We start from the raw sequence: 25,667 nt of genomic DNA, 5'->3' as shown, positions 1-25,667 counted from the left end.
TTTTTTAAGTCAAATCCTACTGATTGAGAATTCTACACACTAGATGACAGGGTTTCCTAGTCATGAGTGATTGGGAGGAGTGCCTTTTCAAGGAAACCTAGATATTTGCTGGTGGTTATAATACCATTAATGGCTAGCAATAGTAGCTGATATTTATTGAGCACCTGCTACATATCAGACACAGGCCTTATAAACCTTTTTATTCCCTACAAAAACCTTCTGAAGTAGTTACAATTATCCTAGTTTGCAGATGAAAAAAAAAATTGGGATCTAGAAGAAAGCTGTAAATGCATATTCTTAGCAACTATTGTTTTAAAAAATGCCTCTCCACTTGTTACACATTAAAATGATCTTTTAGAGACACTTCTCCAAAGAGGAAATGCTGACAGCCAACAAGCATATGAAAAAATTCTCAACATCACTTGTAATATTGGAGATGCAAATCAAAACCACAATGAGATACCACTTCACACCAGTGAGACTAGCACATCTTAAAACAACTAGCAACAAATGTTGGTGAGGATGTGGGGAAAAAGGAACTCTCCAGCACTTCTGGTGGGAATGCAAACTAGTATAACCACTGTGGAAAACTGTTTGGAGGTTTCTCAAACTGCTAAAATGGAGCTTCCATATGACCCAGCAATCCCACTCATAGGTATTTACCCAAAAGATACAAAAACACAGCTTCAAAAAGACACCAGCACCCCCATGTTTATTGCTGCTTTATTTACAATTGGAGAGACATGGGATCAACTCAAATGCCCAAAAGTAGATGATTGGGTTAAAAAGATGTGGTGCATATGGACTATTACTCAGCAATCAAAAAGATAAACTCATGCCTTTGGCAGCAACGTGGATGGAGCTGGAAGAGATAGTGCTTAGTGAAATAAGCCAGAAAGAAAAAGAAAAATACCCGATGGTTTCACTCATAGCGGGGGGGTGGGGGGACTAATAACGAACAACTATATACCAGAGACAATTTGCAGGGGTGGAGTGGGGAATGGGATAAAAAATGGGGGCGGGTGTGGAGAGAGTCCACTGGACTATGGTGATGGCATACGGGCGATTTGATGATGGGAAGCCTTAGGGGAGTACAACTGAGATGGAAAAAGGCACAAAATGATGTAAAAATAAACTATTATAATAAAATGACATTTTTATATATCAGTGTTCACCACAGTGAGGTATTTCAAGATCAAAAATTACATCTTTGAAATATCTTCATTATAAATTACAAAGTTTAAAAAATAGGATGTGTAAGATAAATACTTGCTGAACAAATGACCAGAAGAAGAGAAAGAGTGGTGGGAGATATGGTCAGCACTGGACAAGAAAACTTAGCTATGGGTGTTTGTTCACATTTCCAGGATGTGAACCTAGCTACACCAAAGAATTCAGGGGAAAAAATACATACGATTTATAAGAGTAGCAGTGAAAGACATTTTTATTACGTAGATTACCTCATATATGGACCATAGGGGGGACAGTCATAAAGGCATTTATTTTACAGAACAAGTGTATCATTGAAACCGGGCATTTCATTTTACTTTAAGGAGTACATACATCTACTGAACAGTAGGGGGAGCAAGATGCAGGGAAATTAAAAAATTTAGAACACAAAAAGTGAAGATCTGAGTCATTTTGGGATAACACATTAGAGAGTAATTTTACACAACGCAGTCTGAAAACGAGGTGTTGATGTGTTTTAAATACTGACGCTTCTATTGAAATGGTTTTGAATTTGCTTGCTTGAGTTCTACCGTTCTAGCACAAGGTTCAGGATAGACGTGGCAATGATAGATGCAGGTGTTCAATAAGGTAACACGGGATAGATTGTTTTTAACCTAGATTAAGTGACTGGTCTTTTGGCAGTAATGAAATTCCAAACGTATATGCTAATTAGGTCCAACCCTTTATTGTGGCCTATGAAAAACCACTATTGAAAGTGAAAATGAACACTATTTAAATTAAATTCCTTGGCAATCATTTAGAGTGGGACGATAAAAATTATATTAGTGTTGCTGTGTTTTGCTTATTTGGTGAACAAAGATTATATTCTGTCTTAAAATTCAGGAAGAAATTCATAGCCTAGTTCTATGAAAACCAAAAGGCAGAAATTCATTTCAATTCCATGGTCCCCACAAATGATGCCTTTGCTATTACACTTTGACTTTTTTGAATGCTCTCTATAGTAAATCTTGCCTTAAAAACGCCTCTGACTGGTATCAGAACAAGCCAAACTCTCTCAAAATTATGTTGACCACCTCTGAATTTTCCCATTGGTCTGGGGTGGAAGGATCCTGTATATTTATACTGGGCAACACAACTGCAGAATTAGTGCTATTTTAATTTAATTACACAAGCTGAATCTGACATCAATTCAAATGTTTATAAAACTGACATTTGTTTGTTTCACTGGACTTTCAGGGAGTTTTTTCCCAGTCTCTTTTAAGCCCACTTGGTAACACCAACACTCTAAAATGCTCAGGTCTCCACTTTTGCTTATAATATTGTCTTTGGCATGATGGGAATATAAACTACTTGATATGAAAAACAAAATACAATATAAAAACTGACATAGAAGTCTTCATTGATTGTCACTTATCTGCTTTGCTGTATAAATATGAGCAAGTTTATCCCTAAGCTTGAGCTATGACAGAATTTCATGACAAAAATTTAGTTTGGGTATTTGTTCCTTTTTTTTAAGGTTGTGGTCTCTGTCACAAGAAGTGTTACCTATTTGAAGCAAGGATTTTCTTACTCTGGGATGTTTTCTTACAAGCTATTATTGTCCACAGACCTCAAAATAAAACAGTAACTTGTAAAGATGATTTTATTTTATTTTTCAGTGGTGTAATTTATGCATATGTGTTAACATTTAACATACCTGTCACACCTCTGAGAGTTACTTTGGTGACTAACTCTTGAAACTCAAATTCCCCAGAATCCTTCTATTTAATACTTCTAACATCGATTCTGATTTTCACTTCAACAGCCTGGGTCCCAGTTCTAGAAATCAATCTCAGGTACTTCACCAGTTTTAGGATGTTATGGTAAAAACATTTCAGATTTTAGGAGGCCCTCTGGCTCAATAATCTTCTTAAAGATTGTGTGGAGTGCTTATTCAAAAGATACAATAATGGCTGGATTCTTCATTCTGAGATCCAACCTACTATTTTATCCTTGCCCATGAATTAAGTATGCTAAATGATATTGGTCAAAAGAGAAAGTATTTGCATTGCAGTTGAAGTTGTTCTTCCTAAACTGTATGAATAAAAAAAATCAGAAAAGATTGAGGTGGACTTGTGATGCTTCTGAGACTTCATCATTTTCAGTGGGTAGAAAGATTTTATTTAACCACCACTTCCAGGAGTTCAAGTCCAAAACAGCCTTTATAACTGGAATTGGAAATTCCTTCCAAATGATCATGGGAGCATAGCTAAATAATTATACATCTCAACCACTGTGTAAACAAGTTTAATTAACATTTTCAGGCACGTCACATTTATACAATCACTAAATAATTTTCTAAAATTATATTGCATGGGAAATTGCCACACATCAATTTGGATTATTTTTACTCATGAGCCTAATCATGCCTGAAATAAGTTTGTTCTGTTCATATCACTTTATATATATTTTTAATATATTTGGTTCTTCCATTGAAAATGATTCATACTTACAGGCTAGCCAGATGCTCTGTTCAATTTATCTGTGTTTTGCTTAATTGCCATGAACTTAATCAAAGCTGTCATTTTTTTTTCAAGTCATTGCAGCATTAATAAATTTCCTTTTCACTCACTTTATAGTAAAAAAAAAATTTGGTAAGCTTCACCCCTCTTATTCACCTTAGTCAGAATATACTGTATAAATAAGGTTTTTAGTATCCAATTTAAGGAATGAGGAGCTAGTAATCACATACTTTTTCTTCTGAGTTTTTGGCAGCACATTTTTTTCAAAATGATTACCTTTTCCTATATGAGAAAACATCAAATATTGATCACAAACAATTACTCATTATTAGTAAAATACCCAAATTGCTTTTTGGACTCCTGTTAAGTCTATTATTATTGTTGCTACTGTTACAAGTGCATTCATTTTTTGCTAACATAGTAATCCCAAGCAAGACTAATAAATCAAGAAATGTTCTGAGGCATGAAACTGAAATGAAATTAGGAATACAAATGGAAGAAATTGTACAATCAAATGTGCAAGCACTAAAGTAATATTTAGTGCTCCAAACACATTGAGTTGTATGGTTACATAAGTACAAGGATTAGCATTTAGGTTACCAAATGAGTCTTCTGGATTTTCTTGCTCTTTATCAAGAATTCTATTTGCTTCCTGACATTATTCACTGTTCCGTATTAAGCACAGCATTTTATTTATGAGTACTTCTGAATTTTAAAGCTTTTATCAATAAATATAGGTCTCTGAAAGATTTACTTAGTGGCTTTGATAATAAAACTGCAATTGATAATATCTGTTGAACTTTATCTGTAATGGAAAGTGCTTTTGCAAATTCTCACATTTGTGGGTTAGAAAAAAGAATGAATGCATTTTATATTTATGCCTTGACAATGCTTATGCACTGAAATGATTCTGAAGAAATAAAAATGTAGGGAATTCAAATAAACAGAATACTACTACATTTTAACTTTAATGGAATATTTGTATTGAACAGTATTATTTATTTATTTATCCTATCTTTTAGTTTGCAGCTTTTTATGTAAATAAATCCTAGTCACTATTATTCTGCCTGAATCTGTTTTCAGTGATTATCCAAGAATGACTGGTTGTTTAAGAACTGAAAAGCAGACTCTTCTGATGCCAGTCCATATAGAAAATTTTGCCTATTTGCCATGGGATATCTAGACCTTCAATAAAGTTTCCTTTTGCTCTGAACAAGCATAGGAAGAAAAATAGGAATGAGATGCTTGCTAAAAACAAAATAAATTATTTTTCTCTGATATAAGTCATGCTGCAAATTGAAGTTGAACACACTCGGTGATGATATCTAGTTATTGTAAGAATGCCCACAGCTTGATAAAATAACCCCCAGGTTTATTACTGTTTTCACTCCTTACAGAACACAGATCAACCCAATGCTATCTATAGGCTGAGCACATGCTAGCAGTGTTGCCAAATGGCAAATGGCAGATTCTGATCTTCAGAATATGAATGTTTAAGTTAAATGACTATTTCAAAGCAAAATATAATACAGCAAAAATTATTCTTGCTCATAAAAGTAGTTGAAGTCCAATGAGACTATGGTTTATTAGTTTTATGTACTAATATTCTCAACTGAGAAGTGTTGCAAATCAAGGTTAGTTATAAATGGGGAATAAATAAATATCCAATGATAGCGAATATATGCAGTGATGATTTTCAGGCCCAAATCACTATACTCTTAATTTCAAGTAGATATTAATTACAAATAGGCTTCTTCAGCTTTAAACATGAGATAGCTATCATTTAGAGGGTTTTTTTCCCAAAAAATAAATACCTCTGTGATTTTGAAGATTCTTGGGAAAAGTCAAACATAAATTATCTTATGAACATCTAGCTGGTTACACATGTTTTGCCTTCTTGAAATTGCTCACACTGGGTTTGCTGTCTAACATATATCTCAACTTTTTGCATATTGTTGATATTTTTTATTTCTCAAGATTCAGCTACAAAGTTTATATCACAATTATCTGATCACACTTGCATTATACCTATAGAAATGATTGGTTATGTACCTGTGTTAATATCAATAGTATGGTGTACTTCTGTGTTGTGCAATTGTGTTTTATTTATAGTTTAATTCCTTCCACCTACTATAGTTGCTAACTGACTCATGATAGGCAATAAAAATAAAGTTTGAACTGATCTGAAAATTAATCATCTATATTTACCAAAAAGATAGCAGCTTCAGCCAAAGCTGTTTACTCCTACAGGTAAATTATTTTCATTTAAATGATGTCTTGTAAAATGGAGGGATAAGCAATTATCTACATAAAACAAAGTAGTGGCCAAATTCCTAGTATGAGACAAAGCAGATTTTCATTCAATTGACTCACTACACCAACTATAACTAGTAACTTATGTATTTTTTTTTAAATATAGGCATAATTTAGACATTCAAGTTTTTCAAAACAAAACAATTCTTCAAAAATGTGCCCATCAGTTTCTTTTCCATTATTCAATATTACTACATAGTCAGCAACTCCTAATATCAAGTGGCCTTTTATCAGTAATAAGTCATGCTGGATTTTTCAAATATTGAAAAAATACAAATTAGTGTCCAATTGTACTTGCTGAATACTTTCTGAGAATACAAGTCTTTGTAATGTGTCATTTTAAGACACTTGTCCACATACAACTGATCCACACACAAAAGTAAACACATGAGCATTTGAGAAAGAAAAATCTTTACTTCCTGACCCTAACCTAACTTTATCTTTTTTCTCTTTTCACGCATTGTATTTTTTCTTCCACTTCTGGGTACACTGTCCCCATTTTCCTCTTTGTAGTTGAAGGTCTACCTTCTCACCCTTACTGGAGACTGAAGTACAGGTAATGCAACACAGGTTGCTGAGAGAGGTCCCTGGTACTCCAGGTGAATTTGCATAAGCATCGTTATTCTTTTGACAACATCATACAAAAGAATGAATAAACCAAATGTCCTTTGTCATACTGGGTCATGTAACAGGCTAACATTATTGATGGGGTAAGGATCAGGAGCCAGTTTAAATTTGGACAAATGTATTTCCAGATAATGGAAGCCAAAAATGCTTCCTGGCTCTGGGTTGAATCATTAAGTCATAGAATGGCAGATATTTGGAATTCCTACTCTGTTCAAGACCCCAGAAACCCAACATCAGTCTGGTGCTTCTCTAACATTAGAGGAATAGATGACACACAAAATCAGATCTTGGGAGATTAGCAGGTAGTTGTTTGATTAGACTCATTCACCAATTTGGGTGAATTGATATTGAAAAAAAAAAGAATTCCACATCCATTTAAAGTATCATGCTCAAAGTTGATTTCCCTAGAAAGAAAACAAGCCTTAGAATGCTTTGCAGAGTTAGTCATTCAAAAACTATAGTTAGTCATTCTAACTATTCATCTAAAGATTTTGGAGTAAAATTTAAAATATATAATGTGGGTATATAGAAAACAAACTCCAGAGCTATCAATCCAATTCTTTATTTGGCTAAAAAATGTGGATTTTTTAATAACTTGACAAAAATACTATTCTGATCAAAATACAAATACTTAGTTTTAGTTTTATGTTGCTGGAAGAGTGGTTATAAATTATCTAGTTCAAAAATCTTTCAAAACTACATCTTCAAGAAGAACCACAAATGACTTTTGAGAAAACTAGTGTGGAAAAACAATTTTGTCTAGACTACTTAAATCAACATGTATCTGCTTCTCACTGAAGATCTTCCCAGAACCTAGTTCCCAGGGTGTTAAATGGAAAAGGCTGGAACTATGGGGCTAATCTGGCTTTTCTGATGTCACCAGTCAGTGGAAATGGAGTCATCATGGTAACTCCAGCCAAGTAAGCCAGTTTAGTTATTCAATTATTGTTATCTAATATAATACTGATGAGACCATGGGGAGCATATTTCTTGCTGTCATTAGTTCTACATTTTATCAGGGGTTTTGTAGCAGCCTATGTTCTCATTTCAATGGTCTATTTTTTTTTCTTTCTAATATACCTCAATTTAAAGACTTTTTGGTACAGTAAGTTCATGGTTGTCCCTAACAACTGAGTAGTAAATTTAGCCTACTAATTACTTTTCTGTATTTTGCCTTAATAATAGTAGTTAACATTTACTGAAGGTCTATTTGTGCCAGAAGTTATTCTAAGTTCTTTAAGTATATTAGTTTATCAAGTGCTCATTTAAATTTAAATAATTAATCCTCTGAGTCAGTTGCTATTTATTATCTTCATTTAACAGATGTGGAAACCCAGGTACAATGTTATGTAACCCTCCAGATCATCCTTTGAACCACTGTGCTATGTTGCCTTAACCTTTGGATTTTTAAACCTGAAATTATTGTTAATAAAAAGGAAGGTCATATAACACAATTCCTTTTAGTGGTTGATTCTATTTTAAGTAAAACAGGAAAGCTTTTATAATGCTCTTCATGTACCAAGCCTATTGTAAGCACTCTAACAGGTACTAATTCATTTAATCTTCACTCTAGCCTTAGGCTTAGGTATCATTATTCTTCCCTTTGAAGACTAAGTAACTTGCCCATGGCCACCAGCAAGTGCATGATAGAAATTCAAGGTAGGAGGGATGGATATGCAGATCATTGCAATTATTTTATCCTTCTGTCTTGTCACTGCTGTTTGCCTTTGAACAAATTGTTTCACCTGTTGAATTTTCAGAGAGCTCATTTATAAATAAAGGGCATGGAAGATTCCATGATCATTAATAAGTTTCCTTCCGAAAGTCCTACAGATTTTGCACAACAAAGTCACTAGGAAAAAGCTTGTTTATGCTACTCTGTAGGCTTACATGCAAATTCCAGCTTTTACACTGGACTTTCTAACACTTTTCTGCCTATTTCTAAGAACAGTTCTGGAAAGCCTTTAAAAAGAAGCGAAGAAGGCAGACAATGTTGATGGTGTCCAGAAATGCCAGTTTCAGCTCAGCATCTATCAACAAAACCAGATAATCCTGCAAACTCTGATTAAGTCCTGGCTCCACCACTTGCCGGCTGAACAACCCAGAGCAAGTACTCCACCCCTGACTTCAGTGTCTTTTTCTGTAAAAGGGGGATAATAACAACCCTACTTCAACAGAGTTACTGTGAGAAATAACTGAGATAATGTGAATAAAGAATGTAGGACAGACCTTGGTCTACATCTTAGTGAATTAAAATTTAGCGCTGTTCTTAAAAAGATCTTCACTCAGATGAAAGGGAAAATTGTGAAATGCTGTGGTCATAATTGCCTAGGATTTTTTTCTGAGACCAAATGAAAACCTAGTTCCACCCAAGTTTTAGGTAAAACTGAGCTCATCATTTCTTTTTTTTGTGGAGTGGAGGTTAGGGGTGGTTAAATTGGTCAATTGGGTAATATAAAGGCAACTTGATACTGAACTAAATTAGCTTGCTGAAGTTATTTAACTTCAGAGGAGCTGTATGAGTTATTTTTTATTTAACTTGATTAATATAATTAGACAATCAACATTGTTATGTCTAGTAAATAGGACTGAATTTTCTAAAGTTTATAGAGGACAAATATTACCCTTCCCATCCCTCGTTAGTTATACTCGGAGGTGGTTGCTTTATTATTTGCTAAATGTCTTATAGTATATTTCCTGAGGACTAGAAACAGCATCTTAGAATACTAGAATCTGTTTTTCTTTCTAAGGAATTCATCAAACAATGTCAGCATATAAACTGTCCAATATGCAAGATTATGGAGGGAAAAAAATGAGTGGAATTTCTAAAATTTTTGAAAGTATGATAAAATAATTGAGACTGCTGAAGTTTAACACTACCTGGAGCTATCATTACACTTCCTTACGAGGCTTACTAATGAAAACTCACTTTTGCTATACAGAATAGTAAAGAAAATTAAACCTCAATTTTAAAATGAGTTATTAGTTTAATGAGGACCTAATCTGGGACTAAATTAGGCCCTTTTAAAATTGATTACAGAATGTTACACTAAGTGGTGGTAACAGTATATTTATTATGCAAAATTTTATGTACAAGTATTATATGATCATATCCAGGACAAAACAAATATTTCCCTGAAGGAGAGCAAAGCTTGCAGGGCTGAAGGAAATCACAGAGACTATGTCATCTAGTTGAGGCCCATAGGGATTAATTGATTTGCTGAAGGTAATGCTGCTAATAAGTAGACATTTCACACTTTGGCTCAGTCAGGCAATATTTTCAAATGGTAAAAATAATTATAATAGCGCTGTTGAGAATATAAACTGAGTCAAATACTTTGCTTGGTTCAGTTCTTAACTCTATGAGTCACATTTGATTTTATAAATCGGATGACTGAGATTCAGCATTTGTGACTTGTTGAAGTCTCTACAGTTAGAATATATTTGAGATCCTGTCTCATTCCTGAATCTCTACTCTTACTTCTGGACCTACCGCTTCACCCATGGGACCAATAGGGTTGCCGTTTTTTTTTTTCCTGCATGTCCTTTAACATCAGTATTTTAATTTCCTGCAAACACAATGGCTGCCTGTGGCTACAGAACTTGTACCCAAATAGCTGAAGGAAATACGATTCCCAAGACTCATAGTTCAACCTCACAGGGTAATGGTATCAGGACAGTACCTAAATTATTCGCCTACTGTCCTTGAAAATTAACTGACTTCTAACAAGTAAACTGTAAGCAATCTACAAAATTATTAAAACATGACCTTTCAGCCTATGTAGGCTATGATTCAAGATTGTGAACTTAAAATCAGAATCTTCTAGTCAGACACAAGAAAATGACAAGAGACTGTTGTGTGGAGCTCTATAAATTAAAGTTGGAGGTAAACTAGAAGTATTATAGAAATTTACTATTTTTTAATGTGGCATTCCTTTGGAAAGAAATTCCCAAATATTGCCCTCTATTTAGTAGTTAAAAGTATAGTGGAAATTGATTGAATAATGATGGTGCTAAGCATTTTGGGGTGGTAACTACAATCTTAGAATAAGTCAAACAAAATATTTTAGCTATACCAGCTGAATTGTTAAATGTTTAATGTGTGTTAACAGCACTAGGTCCAAGGCAAAATGAGGCAATATGTTTAACTGTTTGAAAACTTGTTTTATTTTAAAAAGTTTTTAATTTTAATGCTATTTTCAATACAGGTGTGATAATACTCAAGAAAGTATCATGTATTTGATATGGTGAATTTAGTAAGTAACAATCCATCTAGATCCTGGCCCCCTCTGGTCTCCTAGATACCCTAGTAGCAAAATGTAAATACCCTTTTAAAAAATAAAGAGGCCTTTTGGGCAGTGGGATGCTATGCGTAGAAAGCTATAGGTCAAGAGAAGTGCTCTTTCATGACACACTCATGCTTTTGGCTTTAACTTCACTGAGTGTGAACAGTTCTGAGAGAACTGAGACAAATGCTTCTCTACTCACGGAGGAGGAATAAGGAGAAAAAGAACTTGTCAATTTTTGTTTTGTTTTTGGGCAAACCAGAGGCACAGCACAGGGCTTAGGGAAATGAGGGATTTTTAAAAAAAAGTTGAAGTAAAGTGCACAGTTACTGTCAAAAATATATTATCTTGATCCTAAGAAAATTAAGAGAATTTTATCTAATGAACTAGATTGCTGATCTTTTAATACATTTGGTTTTCATGGAACATACAATCACCAGACATAAAAGACTAGTTTGCTTTTTTAAAAAAAAAATTGCTTGGAGTTATCTACAAGAATCTCGTGAATGCAATTCAAGGATAACATTCTGCAGCTCTTTGGGTATTGGATGATTTCCTCGGACAAGTTCACCAAAGGAAGAGGGGACCACTTAAGTTCACAACTTCCAGTGAGGCTTTTTTCCTGCCTCTTCAATCCTCTCCTCTCCCACCTCTTAACGTGTCGTGTCGCTCACTCTTTCCCTAAATGCCAGTACTTTCCAGTTCCCTGTCCTCCACCCCTAGGGCATGAGACCTGGAAATCATGATGAGTTTCTCTTTGTTTGTAAACTGCTTCTGCACCGACAGAGGTGACTGGGTCGTGGGTAGCACTTGGCTGGAATCTTCCGGGGTACTTGGCTCGCCACCCGGGGCGGCGGCAGCCTCACAGTCTTGACTTTGACTGGCTGCTGTGTCCACAACCGACTCCACGGAGGTCCCCATCTCCCGCAGGGGGGTGTAGCCCTTATTGCTGCAGGACCCATCATCCGACTGCAAGCTGCGCGAGTCCCGCCTCGCTGGGGTGGAGTCCTCCAGCAGCGGAGGGGACGAGGGGGAGGCAGTTTTGGCCAGAAGGCTGGAATTTAGGTCCTCGCTGCCCGGGGAGGGCGGGGGCTCAGGGGACTGCGGCGCCCGGTAGTCTGGTAGCCCGCTGGTGCTGCGGCGCCTCAGGGCAGCGTACCTGCCGGTCCTGGGCAGGCGGCCGCCCTGCCCCCTGGCGGTGTGCGGCGCCGTGTCCTCCGCACCCTCCAGCTCGCAGGGCGCCCAACCCGCACCGCACCCGGCGTGCGGGAGGTCGGTCAAGCTGAGGTCGAGCTCACCCCGTGGGATCTCCCGGGATCCGCGTTCCCCAGGGGGCCTCTGCCAACTGCAGCTCGCGCCCTCAGCGTCCCCTTCTCCTTCCTGGAAGCGGTCCCCTTGCAAGGGTAGCAGTGCGAAGGCGCTCAGTGAGGAGCCCACGAGGGAGCTGGCGGTGCTCTGGCGCCCCCAGCTCCCAGGTGGGCTGCAGGGTGCCGGACTGCTGTGGCTGTTGGAGGCCGCGATGGCTGCATCGGCCACCGGAGTGGCCCGGCGACGACCCCCCGCGCCCGAGCGCTCGCTGTAGATGCTGTACACCGCCTCCGCCAGACTCGGGGGCTCCCGCGGGCTTCGAGGGGACGAGACCAGGTCTGGTGGGGACGCGGCGGCGCCGCCCCCGCCCAGCCCTGTGGGATGGGGCCAGGAGCCACTGGTCAGCAAAGCCGCCGCCCCGAAGGCGTCCCCGGCTGAGCCGCAGCTGCCGGGCTTAAGCTCCAAGCCCCGCGACTGCACGTAACTAAGGAAGCCATTGAGGGGCGCGGTCCCGGAGGGCGCCGAGGCAGGAACCGAGGAAGAGGAGGCTGCGGCCGCGGCAGCCGCGGCGGCGGCAGCCGCAAGGTCTTTGGCGCGGAGGCTGTGCACGTCGATGACTGTGGAGTAGAGGTCCCGCAGGTTGATGATCTTGGTTTTCTTGTCCCGGTTCTCGTGGAGCACCGCGTTGGCGCAGATGAAAAGGAAGATACCGATGCCCATGATGAGGGGCCCAAAGACCTTGAGTTTGTCGGAATGCAGGTATCCAGAGAAGATGCGGAAGAAGAAACCAACCGACGTAGCGGAGGTCGAGGAAGGGGTGGCAGGCAGCGCTGGGGGCGTGCTCCTGGGCGTGCCCACCGAGCTGGAATTGACAGCCTCAGGAGTACCAGGGAGGTTCCTGGACCGGTTTTTGTTGCCACTGCTGCTGCTATAGGCGGTGGTCAGGACCCGTTGGCTGCTGCCTGCTGGCGGCAGCTGCTTCCCTCCGTCCCGGTTGGCCCCATTGGTCTTGGGCCAGTAACCCACCACAGCCATGGCTATGCCCACCAGCAGCACCAGGATCCCGCAGAGGGCTATCAGCCCAGAGATGGAACACAGTTTCAGCTTGCCTTTCACCACCACCACGTCGTTCTTGCGCCTCTTCTTGGCTTTCCGCTTGCGCTTGGGGACCTGGCTTGGGGGGCGGAGAGGATCCTGCTTTCTGGCGGAAATCCTTAGCAGGCCACCGGTGGCGATCATGGCGAGCCAGTGGAGTGAGGGGCTAGCCCTTGGGGTGGAGGCTTGTGCAGGAGGGGCGCCAGCTGTCCACTAGCTGCTCCGCCACCTCCTCCTGCTGCAAAGCAGAGGAAGACAGTCAGAGGGTAAGGACTTGGTTGCAGCAACATTCCACGCGCTGCAATTGTCCTGCTCCCAGATCCCACCATGTGTGTGACCTTCATCCCAGGGCCTTCACCCATAAGGGAAGTGCCATATAAAGGGATCCTGGAGGGGGCGGGAGAGGTAGGAGTATTAGGGAAAAGAATTGTTGCTGTAATAGATAGGAGGCGATAGAATCATTTGAAAGGACACCATCTCTTCGCCTCCCACACACACTTTGTAGGTAATATTCAACATCGTTCACTTCTAATTCCCCTGGGTAGCAGTAAATGAGTTCTAATCTTAAGTAAAAACTAGGCATGGAGTCTCAGAGTACTGGTTGAGGATTCTCCTAGTAAAAAGAGTTTCCCTTATTTCCTACTGGAATGTAAAGATTCCTCCTCGGAGCTGCCCAGGGGGTGAGGGTTGTGTGTCTCTCTAAGCAGAGGAATATGTTCATGTGGGGCCCAAAGTCACTAAAACAGTCACACAAGTCACTATCTTATATACATAAAAAGAATTCACTTCTCTGAATAAAAGTGAAAAGCCATATATATATACACAGGCAGGCAGATAGATGGCTTAGCTACCTATCTATATATAGAGAGGTCATCGCTAAGAGAATAGATGTCAATACTCTGACAATAAATCCCTTCCCAAAGTTGTGTCCACCTATTATTGTTTCTACAGCTAAAGACAAACAGATCCCTCTGGCAGTCTTCCTCATCTCTTTTCTACAACATCTGGACAGCTTCTTGGGATGGAATATTTAGTTTTAGGTAACTGGTTATATAACTGGGCCCTTCCTTGTGGCCTCCTCTCTTCCTTCAGAACTCCCTTAAGGTATCGTGTGCCAGATCTCATTGGGGAATTTAAGAAGTCTCCTAGAACATCCAAGAGAAAGATATTTTTCTCATGTGGGAAAATTATAGTCTTTAAAAAAAACACACTCTGCCATAATAGCTTTCTGACCCCATATTAATGTGCACTTTTCAGTACTCTTTATAAATCCAATATTCAAATAAGCAGGCAATTAACTGGGTTCAGCAGACTACATAATAATGATGATTTGTAGAATGACATTTCCCCAAGTGAGAGTTGTTTTCTTAATCTTTTTCTCATGAGGTCATTTTTAGGAAGGAAGGGTGATAACTATCAGTGGACTATCCTAAAGGAAGTTTAGTTTTTATAATAAAGACTAGGTAGGTAAATGCACGGATATGCATTTGGGGATATCTGTGAGCTTCTTAAAATTTCAATCCTGCTGAATCCCCAGAGTAAAACATTTTGTGTTTCACTGGTTGTGTTTCCTCCTATTAAGAGCATTGTATGAATATGACAGGCTTAGCTATCACTCATAAGCCTTTTAGTATTTTATCCTTTATAAAAGAATTCACGTTTTAGAATAAATTACCCTTTGAAAATGTGGGATTACCCAGGTAGAATTTGCTTTTAATTGGATCTGGTGAAAAGCTCTGGCCCTCTAGTCCCTCCATTATATCAGTATAGGCTGGATCTTTTCTCCACTAGTGGAGAAGCAAATGGTAATCAGCTTTTTATAATACTTATAAATCAATATCTTCTTGAAACTTAGTTGGTATTAAGTAATAAGCAGCACTGGTTGGGTTAAAGAGGGGTCAATAGAGAGAAGACATATATAAACCTTTAAGGGGTTGCTGTACTAGTAAATACAAACAGACTATTGAGAAAACAAACAAACAAAAAAAGAGTAGCTAACCCTCCAAAATAAGTGCATTTATTATATAGTTATCAGACTCCAACATGACTAATATAATAATTTAGATATCTGTGAAAATGTTAAAAGATTTAGAAGCCAGATATTTTACAAGCAAACCAGACTCAGTTGGCAGGGTGGTTCTAGAGAAAAGCTAACATTTTGTTGGGTATTGCTTAGGTGCACTAGGATGCTAGTAAGGTACCTACATGTATACCTATCTCTTCAATAAGGCAGCTTTGACTCTGAGTAGATGCAAGAAGATTGGAATGAATTTCAACGATCTTTAGCAGACTATTTTTAAAATTAGTTTAATGCTCAGTAATTAACTCCCTAGTTTATTATTCCTTCAGCTCCTTTCCAATGTACCCATCATCTGACATGAAATACTGACAGAGGTCAAAAGGCATGGAAGACCCTCCCATGGAGGCTTTTCTTCAAGCCTAAGGAAGGAAAACAAACTTAGCAGTCGAGGTTGACTGCCCTTGCAAATGTACTGCCTAGTGCTGGTCTTTCCGTGCTTAAGGAATGGAGGATGGGGAAAGCAAGGAAGATGTCTAAAAATACAACTGCTTGGGAGAGAGACATTCAAGTTCGCGGCTCATGATGGATTAAGCCCCACTCCGCGTCTGAGGCTCAGAGCCCACAGGCTGCGAGCGCCCTGCAGTAAGCGGGACTCAACCCAGGTATTGCCCTCGGTCCCGCGCTGGCCAGGCGGCGAACCCCTTCCCCTTGCCTTCGGTCTGCTTATCTATGTTGGAGTCACATGAGTGCAGCAGTTGGGAGTTCGGCTGTGGAAAGATACGGGCAGGAGCGAAGTGAGGGCAATCTTGAACTCGCCTTTTCTAGGCAGCGCATCCCACGTAGCCCGTCCGTGAAAATTAATCTCCCCGAACACCAACCCGGGGGGCCGGGTGGCTCGGGGCAGGAGGAGTAGGTAGGGCCGGCCTGCGCGTGAGGACAGACAAAATTGCTCAAAATGGCAGCACTATAAGCAAACAATATTGCTCACTTACCCAGGAAGGCTGGGGCAGCTCCGAACGGGCAAACGGGCGCCGGGGCAACACAAAGGAACCATGGAGAAACTTTTTCAGCCGGAGCCGGAGGCGGAGCGCAGGGACAGCGCCTCGGGGCCCTCCATCCGCGCGCCACTCAGCAGCCCAGCGGGGGCGAACGTCTGCCCCAGGTTCTTCGCCCCCTCCGGGGCCAAGGCGAGAGCCATTCCCAAGAGTTTGCAAGAAGTGTCAGGTCCTTGGCATCCAGCATCCTGCCTCGCAGCCGTTCTCTCCGCGCCGCTCCTCGAGTCCCCGGGCTTTCCCTCCCGCGGCGCTCCCCGCTGGCTCCAGCGCCTCTTTGTGTGGCTGCGGTGCGCTGGGCTCCGCCGGGTGGAGTTGAGCCCGCCGCTGCTGCGACCGCTCCTCGCGGGGCTCGGGGCCGCCGGACTCGAGGCCGTTGCTAAGAGACCGGAGCCATGACACAGGGAAATTGCTGCAGGATGGCAGTCGGTACCCGGCCCGACTCCGCCGCGCAGGGGCTCCCACAGGGAAATTGCTGCAGGATGGCAGTCGGTACCCGGCCCGACTCCGCCGCGCAGGGGCTCGCCCGCCCCCCGCCCCGCCTCCCGCCTCCTCCCCGGCGCTCCCCCCTCCGCCTTCCTCCACTCCCCCCACTTCCTCTCCAGCCCGCAGCCCGTCCCTTCGGAAGAGCCACTCCAGCCACCGCCACCCCCCCCCCCCCCCACCCCCGCGGCTGGACCTGGAGGCGCGAGGGGAGGCGGAGGAGCCGGCCGCTCTGGCAGCGAGGGCAGGGCGCGGGGTGTCTGTGTTGGCCTTCCCGGCTCTTGGGGCGCCCCGGCACCGCCGCCGGCCAGCACTGAAGCTTTGTTCTTTTTCTTCCAACTACCTGTCTGAGCAGCGGGTCGGAGAGAGCCAAGTAAAAGGGCAAACACCCCGGAGGGTCTCCCCTTCAGCATCCGAGGGGCGTCTCCGGCCAGAGAGGGATAAGCGCGCCCGTTCCTCCCCTTCCTCCTTGTCTCTCCCTTTCTCTGTCCTTTTGTTGCCTTTACTCTTGAACACGACACAGCCTTTGCTGTCCCCCCCCCACCCCCAACCTGGGAGTTTGCAGTGTGGATGCACAGCGAACACAGTAAGTTGTCCCCTTGCGAACTCGGGCGAGACGAGTGGAGCCGCCCCCGCCGTGCAGAGCGCACCGCGCGGGACGAGTGGCCCCGGCGACCTGCTGTCCGCGCGCTCCAGCGGAGCCGGCTTTGTGACCAGCCTCCTCGGGACCTCGGCGTCTCCGCCGGACACCGGCAGCTGGAGCTCCTCGAGAGGAGACTCGCCTCCCAGGCTCTTCGCCCGGCAGCCCCTTCTGCGCGTTAATCAGCGAAGATTAAGAGGAAAACTGTAATTCTCCGGGAATCAGGGTTAAAATCAAAGAGAGGAGGTGGGGGTAGGGAAGATATCCAAACTCCCTACGTCATTTTTAAAAAAGCGAGAGTGGGGAGAGGGGGAGCCCGTTTCCTAGCTCATCCCGGCCGTCTCAACTGTAAAGAAAATGACGGGGAAGAGAAATTCAAAAGGGATTTCCCGATAGAGTATTGAGAAAGTAAGAAATATGTCAATAATCTATCGAAATCAGGGCAGCAAGGATCCAGGAAGAAACAGGAGAGTAGATGAAGCAAATGCTGTCTGAACTTTGGAACACTAGGGGAGGGGTGGTGGTGCATATTTTGAGTACTGCTTTTTAAGATCCCACAAAACCCACACTGGAGGGCTTTGCTGGCCACAGTTCCAGTTCCAGATTGTTCCTCAGTGTTCACCTCGTTCATTTCTGTTTAAAGATAGATTTACACTTCTCCAAAAGAACAATAAAGAAAAAATACAGGTTTAAGGATACAAACGTGGACAATGACAAAATGAGTTGGGGGTAGAGATGGTAGGGAGAGATCATAGATGGAGGAGAAATGTTTCCTAGAAGGAAATCCTGCACCTGCTGTTTAAAAGGTAGCTAGCTCTGTCACCCTTTTAGCATATAGTGAATCTGGAGGATGATCACCCACCTTCCACCTGCCTATTCCTGTTCAGACTCTGGAAACACTGGAAAACAAGGCATAACATTGGATTGCTTCCTTTTTAGAGAAACGACTGCAAAGGAGAAACAACTAGGTGTAGTTGTCATTGTTAAAGTGTTTTCCCTCTGAGCTTCCAGATTTCTTGAATCCCAATAGTCTGGTGTTTTGTATAAAGGTTGGTCAAAGACCTCATTTTGCTGTAGATTTCTTCTGACTGCCAGGACCATGGGTGGAAACTCCTGTCCTTTGTGGACTTTGATTGCTGAGTTGTAGAAACAAGAATTATACTGCAGGACTTCATTAGGATTTTAGGTGGGTTAAACCATTAGTAGTTTCAACTTTCTGCATAAACTATAGCCACCATTTGTACATTTAAAATTCATTTGCAGAATTTGGAAAAAATTCCTTCTCCAAACAAACAGGCCTTGGTACAGAGCTAGTTTGTTCTTATGCTATGATTGCAATGAAATTTATGGCTTATTATTCAAAAGATTCCTCTACAATGAGCTCTTTTGAACTTGCAATTATTCTGTTTAACTTGAGTGTTATAACCTTCAGTAATTTTCTTTGTTTTCAGCTTAGGGTATGAGAGGAAATCAAATAGATCACATCTGTTTCCAGTAGAATCCTTTATCCTCTGTAATAATATAGTTTAAACATACATTCCCAAAGGTTTCCAAGTTACCTGGAGTTATTTTTAAAGCAACATGGATGCTTTGACCCTTCTGGAGGCACCATCCATCTGATTCACTGGCTGTTTTATTAGTTTGTGTGATTTCTGAGGTTGTGGGACACTCCCTTTCACCCTGTTGTGGGCTGAGGGCTAAGGCTGCCTAATCATAATAATGCACTGTTGTCTCAGGCACGCAGAGAACTGCACAACTTTCAGAACATGTTGTAGCAGGAGAGTAATGAAGGCCTTGGGAGAAAAGAAGAGGGGGAAAAAAGAACATAATTCAATTAGATTAGACTCTGACCCGAAACCTTTCATTTGCTTTTTCTTACAAACAATCCTATTGTAATCGCTTCTGTATAATAACTTATTCAAAACCCACTGAATTGCCCTCATCACTTCACAACCCATCTGTTCTCCAGGATTATTATAACAAGAACAGTGACCTGCCTTGGGCCCAGTAAGGCCTTTCTTGGCTCTAGGAATGTATCTTGGGAGAGGGTTTGTTATTATGATCACTAGTATTTAGATATAGCTGACATATAACATATTATTTTTAGGTGTACAAGTTATTCAATATTTGTATCTAATCCAAAATGATTACCACCATACATAGTTATGTTATCCCACAGCAACTTTCAATATACATTATAGTTGTGTTAACTACAGTCCCATAGTTATATCCCCAGAACTTATATTTTTAGTGAAGTGTTTGTTTATGTCAACAGCTTAGCAGCTCCCACCTATCCACATGGCACACCCTTACAATTGTCAGTCTGCAGAAACCGGTGGCTTTAATAATGGGTCCTGGGACCAGTTGATATCCTCCACTAATTAATTTAAATAATGACTTATCTTGCCTGCCTTGGTGTTCCCATTTTTAATGTATTAAAGACATAGCATTATAAGAGTAAACAAATTCAGTTCATGTAAAGTAAGGTTTAGCTTCTAAACACACAGTATATTTAGTTATTACCTTTAAAAAAAAAAACAACTTGTATTTATGTACGCAAAAGCGTGGGTATAGGCCAGAGGTGTGGGGGGTAAGAGTCTTCACCAGAGACAGAGTGGAGAAAGGAACAGGCAGATAGACTGAAACACACTGCTGAGGGAAGCAGAGGGTAAAACAGGAGAGGTCTGCTGTGTCTTGTGGGCCAGGGGATCCATCTCATGCTGTAGTGGCTTCAGATAGCTTCATTCTGCAAAGACTTAACCCCTTGCTCACAGAGAGGAACCTAGTTATTACCTTGTTATTCTGCTGTCTTCCCAGCTCATTACCCCATCCTCCCATTCTATTCATATCCACCAGGGATTGCACTTAATCTCTCCAAAATGGAGTTCCTGGATCAGCTGTTGTAACTGAACTGTGTTTAATCTATGTGGCATAGAACATCTTTCTTCTTTGCTACTTTGCTCATTTTGTAATTCACCGTGGCCCTTTAATGTACTCTAGAACCCACATTTCAAACTTATGTCACCCTAAAGTCAAATGTCTGTAAAAAACACAACCAGGAGCACATCCTTCAGACTGGAAGTTTGAGAATTTCATAAAAAGCACTGTCAAGTGTTTCATGGCATCTCTGCAACAGAAAAAGAAAACTTTCATCCCAAGGTTGACCAGTCCCTAAGTCACTTTGGATGATGACTCACCCTACTGAGAACTAATAGGAATTCATACAGCTGATCTTCTTTCAAAATTAATTATGATGTGAATTGCAGGAAAGAAGAAACATGCAGATAAGTAGCTCACTCCTCTTTTCTTGTTTCTTCTTCACTCTCTTCATATCCCTGTCACTAAAAATCAGAAACAAAAGAAAGCAATAAATAAAGCAGATAACAGAAGTATTGTATAGGACCTACCCTGAAAAACAAAATTATTGCATATGACAACAAATGCAAATGTTTTGCATTGCTGTTTATCTGTTAGTCATATTTCACTGGGCATTCTGTTTTTTATTTACAACCCCACAGCAACATACTTTTGGTAGTTCATTTTTCCAGGATACATAATAAACACAAGAGCCTGATAAAATAGAAAATATAAAATGCAACTGTGGATTGATGCCTCACTAGATTTCTTTTGGAACAGAATAGGCAGAAAAGGAAAACATTAAACAAAGCCTGGATGGAACAATAGAACTCAGAAGCCCAAGGATGGCATTTCCACAGCTGGGTTGCTGTTGACCTTGGGGTTTCTCAGTTACAAGTTACATGGTTTGTTTCAGCCCTTCTCCAGGGCACACTGCTGTGCCAGAGGGAGGCTACCTGCCTCCAGCTCTGTTCCCCAGAGTCTACAAATGAACCTCTGAGACAGAACTCAGCATCACTTTCAAGAACTTCAGTTTGGAAGCTAAGGTGAACTCATGCTAGTGTCAAGGTGATGATCAAACCCAACTGTTGTGTCCAAAAGTTCAAGGCCAAATGCTCCCACTACAAAGGAAAGGAAATGGTGAAAAATCTCAAGAGCTTTCAACACATCAGACAAGACCATGCAGAGGGCAGGAGGATTTTCCCGTTCCCTCCCAGCTAAATGACATGTGACAACGACAGCTTCACTTTTGCCTTCAGACCTATTCATTGTTAATATTAAGAACCACCAAGCTCAATTATAGAACGACCAGGGGTTGTTTTCTCTAATAAGGTTCATTTCTGTACATTTAGTTTCCACCATGGCCCACATTTTCCATGTACACTCTCAAAGCTGGGTTGTGTGCCTTATAAAATAATTGAGGTCTAAGATGAGAAACCAGGGTATGTTGGCAGGCCTGAAAACAGATCAAAGCTGATCTTGGAAGGGTTGTGCAGCCAAGAAGAGACTCACAGCTATGTTTGCCCTAAGTTCCCAAAATATCCTGAATGTCCACACCATTGTTGTTTCTATTATTTCTAGTAATCTACAGTCACTTTGGATGATGACTCGCCCTACTGAGACTAATAAGAAATAAGCACCTTTTATTTTCTTTCAAAATTAATGACGATATGAATTGCAGGAAAACGGAAACATGCAGATAAAGGCTAGTTTTCACAAGTGAACCACAAGATTAGGTGACAGATCTCTGATTTTTCTGATAAGTACTTCCTTAGGTACCTTTGTGTGTCCAGCTTTTTGATTCTGGCATTTATTCACTCAACAAATACTTATTGAGTACCTCTTTTATTACTGTCACCGTTCTAGGCACTGGGGAGGAGATGGTAATTTGCACAAAGTCCTTTCTCTTAGTGTAGACCAGCAGAAAAACAAGTGAGAAAATCACAAAACTTGATGAGCGATCATTTTAAAGAGGATTAAGTGACTTAAAATAATTTAGATTGGGTGTTCAAGGAAGACTTCCCTAAGGAATGTGTACTGAGAACTGAGAAAGCTGAAAAGGAATTGACCATTTGAAAGTATTTCTGGGAAAGAAAGAATTGGGGTCATGACTTTTTAGCCTATAATTTAAATTTACTAAAAAAAATAATTAGTGGGCCGTCCCTGGTGGCGCAGCGAGTTAAAGCACAGCACAAAGAACTTTAAGCCACTTCTGCATGAGTTCGATCCGCCTGCCCGGGAGGAGTCCACATGGCGAGGCAGACCTCTCCTGACCCGCCCGATGCTCCCCTTAGCAGTGTACTTCGTCGATCTGCCTGTTATGTCCCCTGCTCTGTCTCTGGTGAGTCCTCTCACCCTCCGCATCTCTGGCCTGAGATCGGATGAGCTATGAATAAATAAATAAATCTTAAAATAATAATAATAATAATAATTAGCAACTACACATGCAGGGGTAAAATCTAAGTGGTAGAAGACTTTAAAAGGAAATGGTTCCTAGGAAGAAAAAAATAGCTAAGGAATACCCCATGGATAGGGTCCCACCCCAGACCTTAATGGAGCTGGAGAAGTACAATAAAAGTACAGCATTGGGCCTGTAAGGTAATGTGTGAAGAAATGTGGATATGGCTTCTTTGATGGGTGTAAGGAGACACATGCAAAATTAAGCAGCCTGGTTGTCTTTGGTAGAGATGATAAGATGCTCAGAAAGGGAGGAAGCTTCCCTTTCTCCTCCACATATGATCCTCAGACCAGCACTATCAGCATCCATGAGACCCTGTTACAAATGCAGAACTTGAGCTGCACCCCAAACCTATTGAATCAGAATTTGCATTTTTTAAAGATTTATTTATGCATACAGAATTTGGGTAGAGGCCAGAGGTGCAGTGAGAAGATTCACCAGAGACAGAGTGGGGAGCAGGACGGGTGATTGATGAAGTACACTGCTGAGGGGAGCAGCAAGTGAGACAGGAAAGGTCTGCTGCACCATGTGGGTCAGCTCCCTGGCTGGGATCGAACTTGCACAGAAGCAGCTGCAGCTAGCTTCACAGTGCTGCACTTTAACCCATTGCACCACCAGGGAGGGCCCAGAATTAGCATTTTTAACAAGATGCCTAAATGGTTTGTGTGAATGTTAAATTTTGAGAACCTCTGCTGTAGCCCAGTGCTTACCTAATCTCCATCTTCCTGTGTGTACACAAGTGAGCGAGAAATTTGTCTTTTAATCATTTCTTTCAAATAGCCATCCTGGAGGTGTCTAACATCTGTGGCCAACTGTGTTTCTCAGCATGCTTTTTAGCTCAAATAGAAAAGCTAAAACTCAGTCACTTTTGTGAGTTTGAAGAAATGGGTTTGGAGGATTTGAATTCTACTTTCTAAAAGACCAAATTTAAACTCTATACTTGGATTACTTTTTCTATTCAGACCATTTATATTCAAGAAACTTGGCCTCTTTTGACCATGTGGTAGTGAGAATGTCACATAAGTGTCCAGATTTGGTTGGTTTCCAAGCATAGGGAATTAGAACATGTCTCTTGTAAGGTGGTTTATAAGGTTATGGGCAGAATGGGCAGTTATGGCGAATGGGGTGCTCTAGACTCCGTCACCTTTCATCATCTCTACTATCCTCACAAAGTATCCTTAAATGAATGCACAGGAATAATACCAAGTACTTTCTGGGTAAATGCTCCCCATGCTATTATACCACCATCCCTAAGCCTATTCTATACAGAGATTTTTGGGACCACAACTGTAGGCTGCACTGGTTACAGCATTGAGGCTTGTTAAGCCTTAGCTGATAGTGTCGTGTGAGAAGGCAGAGAATGTCAATAAAAAGCTGGTTGCATTTGGGCACTTGGGCTGGGTGCCGGAAATGCAATGGAGGTAAAGGCCACCTATGAAATTTGGGTTGGATCCAAAAGACAGGAAAAGGTTCTTCAAATTCCTTTGTGGTTTCAATGAGTCTCAGCCAGACAGCTATGGCTTGCTGGTCTCATCTCTCTCACCTCCTTTTCATGTGAGTGTCTGTTCTCCCAGGTAGGAGTGTGCTTTGAATAGCCTCACGTCTCCCATATCTCATACCTACCCCATTGCCACCATCATATGCCACCATCTGCCCCACTGTTTAAGAATTTTAATGGGAAACCTCTCAAAACCTCATAATGTTTTGGAATATTTCATGCTGAGTTATTGCATATGGAACTATAGCACATTAATATTTGGGGCTGTAGATCACTGGGAGTAGAAGAGTCATGTGAGGAATTAAACTTGAAGGGTGTCACCCAGTTATATTTTTGTATTACACACACCATTCAGATGACCTCCTAGTAACATCTGTAACATATTTCTATTCTTTGAGGGTCACACTGAAAGAAAAAAATTGCCTCTGTCATGGAAAATTACTATCACAGGGCGTATATGTCTAAAACTTAAGACAAATTAATCAGTACTGATAGCATAATTTTACCCAGTAATAAGATCAGAACCATAAAGATATAAAGATATGCTAAGTGATTAAAATGGGCTCAAAGTAATATTAACACATTTTTCTGCAATGAAAAGTACACAACATTTATCACACTAAATTATTTTTGAATTTCTATAAAATCCAACAATCACCTGAGCTGGTTTCTTTATACTGAAGAAGGTGGAGGTACCACTATATCAGAAAAGCATCACAAATATATCTTTTTTTGTAGAGAAAGATGCTAATATCCCTTTTTGACAGGCCCAGTAAAGATATTACAGCTTTTTATAGAAGCAAAATATTGGATGGTGTATTGGAAGATGATACACAAAAGAAGCAGGGATAATGTCTCAAAATATTTCTCATTTTATTATTTTCAAATGCCACTTCTTCCAAGGATCAAGGTTGGCTATGGAAAAGTCTGTAGAGCAGTGAATATTAACAGCGAAATGCGTAAGAAGTTAATAAGTCATTTCACAAAGGGAAGCTGTATAACAGATTTCCTTGCAATTCCTCCCAATCACTTATAATTTCTCACTTTTGATGACATTAATATTAATGAAATGATAGAAAAAAGATACTTTCTGCAAAGTTGATAGTAATCAATGCCACAGTTATCTTTTGTGTGTGTGTGTGTGTCTTTTGCACCAAGAAAGTGTTTTTCCCATTTAGAGAAATAGATGTGTCATAATCAAGATCAAAAATCCAGAAGTCATGAGAGGAGAAAGGGCAAACATGGATTTGCAACAGTCACTTTAAGAACTTGGACTTGAATGCTTACCTAAGAAGTGCTGAAATCCAGTGAGTATCTGCAGCTCCCCTTTGTCAGCAGG

General features: G+C 41.0%; 1 protein-coding gene across 1 annotated transcript; it reads right to left on the bottom strand.

The window, feature by feature from the left end:
- Nucleotides 1-11,377: 11,377 nt before the first annotated feature.
- On the bottom strand, nt 11,378-16,475 carry TMEM200C (transmembrane protein 200C). The gene is made up of 2 exons (XM_004683750.2): nt 16,334-16,475; nt 11,378-13,559 (listed from the first exon to the last, which is right to left on the bottom strand). Exon 2 carries the CDS (start codon nt 13,463-13,465, stop codon nt 11,600-11,602), a length of 1,866 nt encoding a protein of 621 aa, XP_004683807.1. The 5' UTR covers nt 13,466-13,559; nt 16,334-16,475; the 3' UTR covers nt 11,378-11,599.
- Nucleotides 16,476-25,667: the final 9,192 nt, after the last annotated feature.

The sequence above is a fragment of the Condylura cristata genome, unplaced genomic scaffold (assembly GCF_000260355.1).
Source record: "Condylura cristata isolate star-nosed mole 26May11 unplaced genomic scaffold, ConCri1.0 scaffold00016, whole genome shotgun sequence".
NCBI lineage: Eukaryota > Metazoa > Chordata > Mammalia > Eulipotyphla > Talpidae > Condylura > Condylura cristata.
Note: the sequence above shows the minus strand (reverse complement) of the source record. Positions and strands in the feature narration are given on the sequence as shown.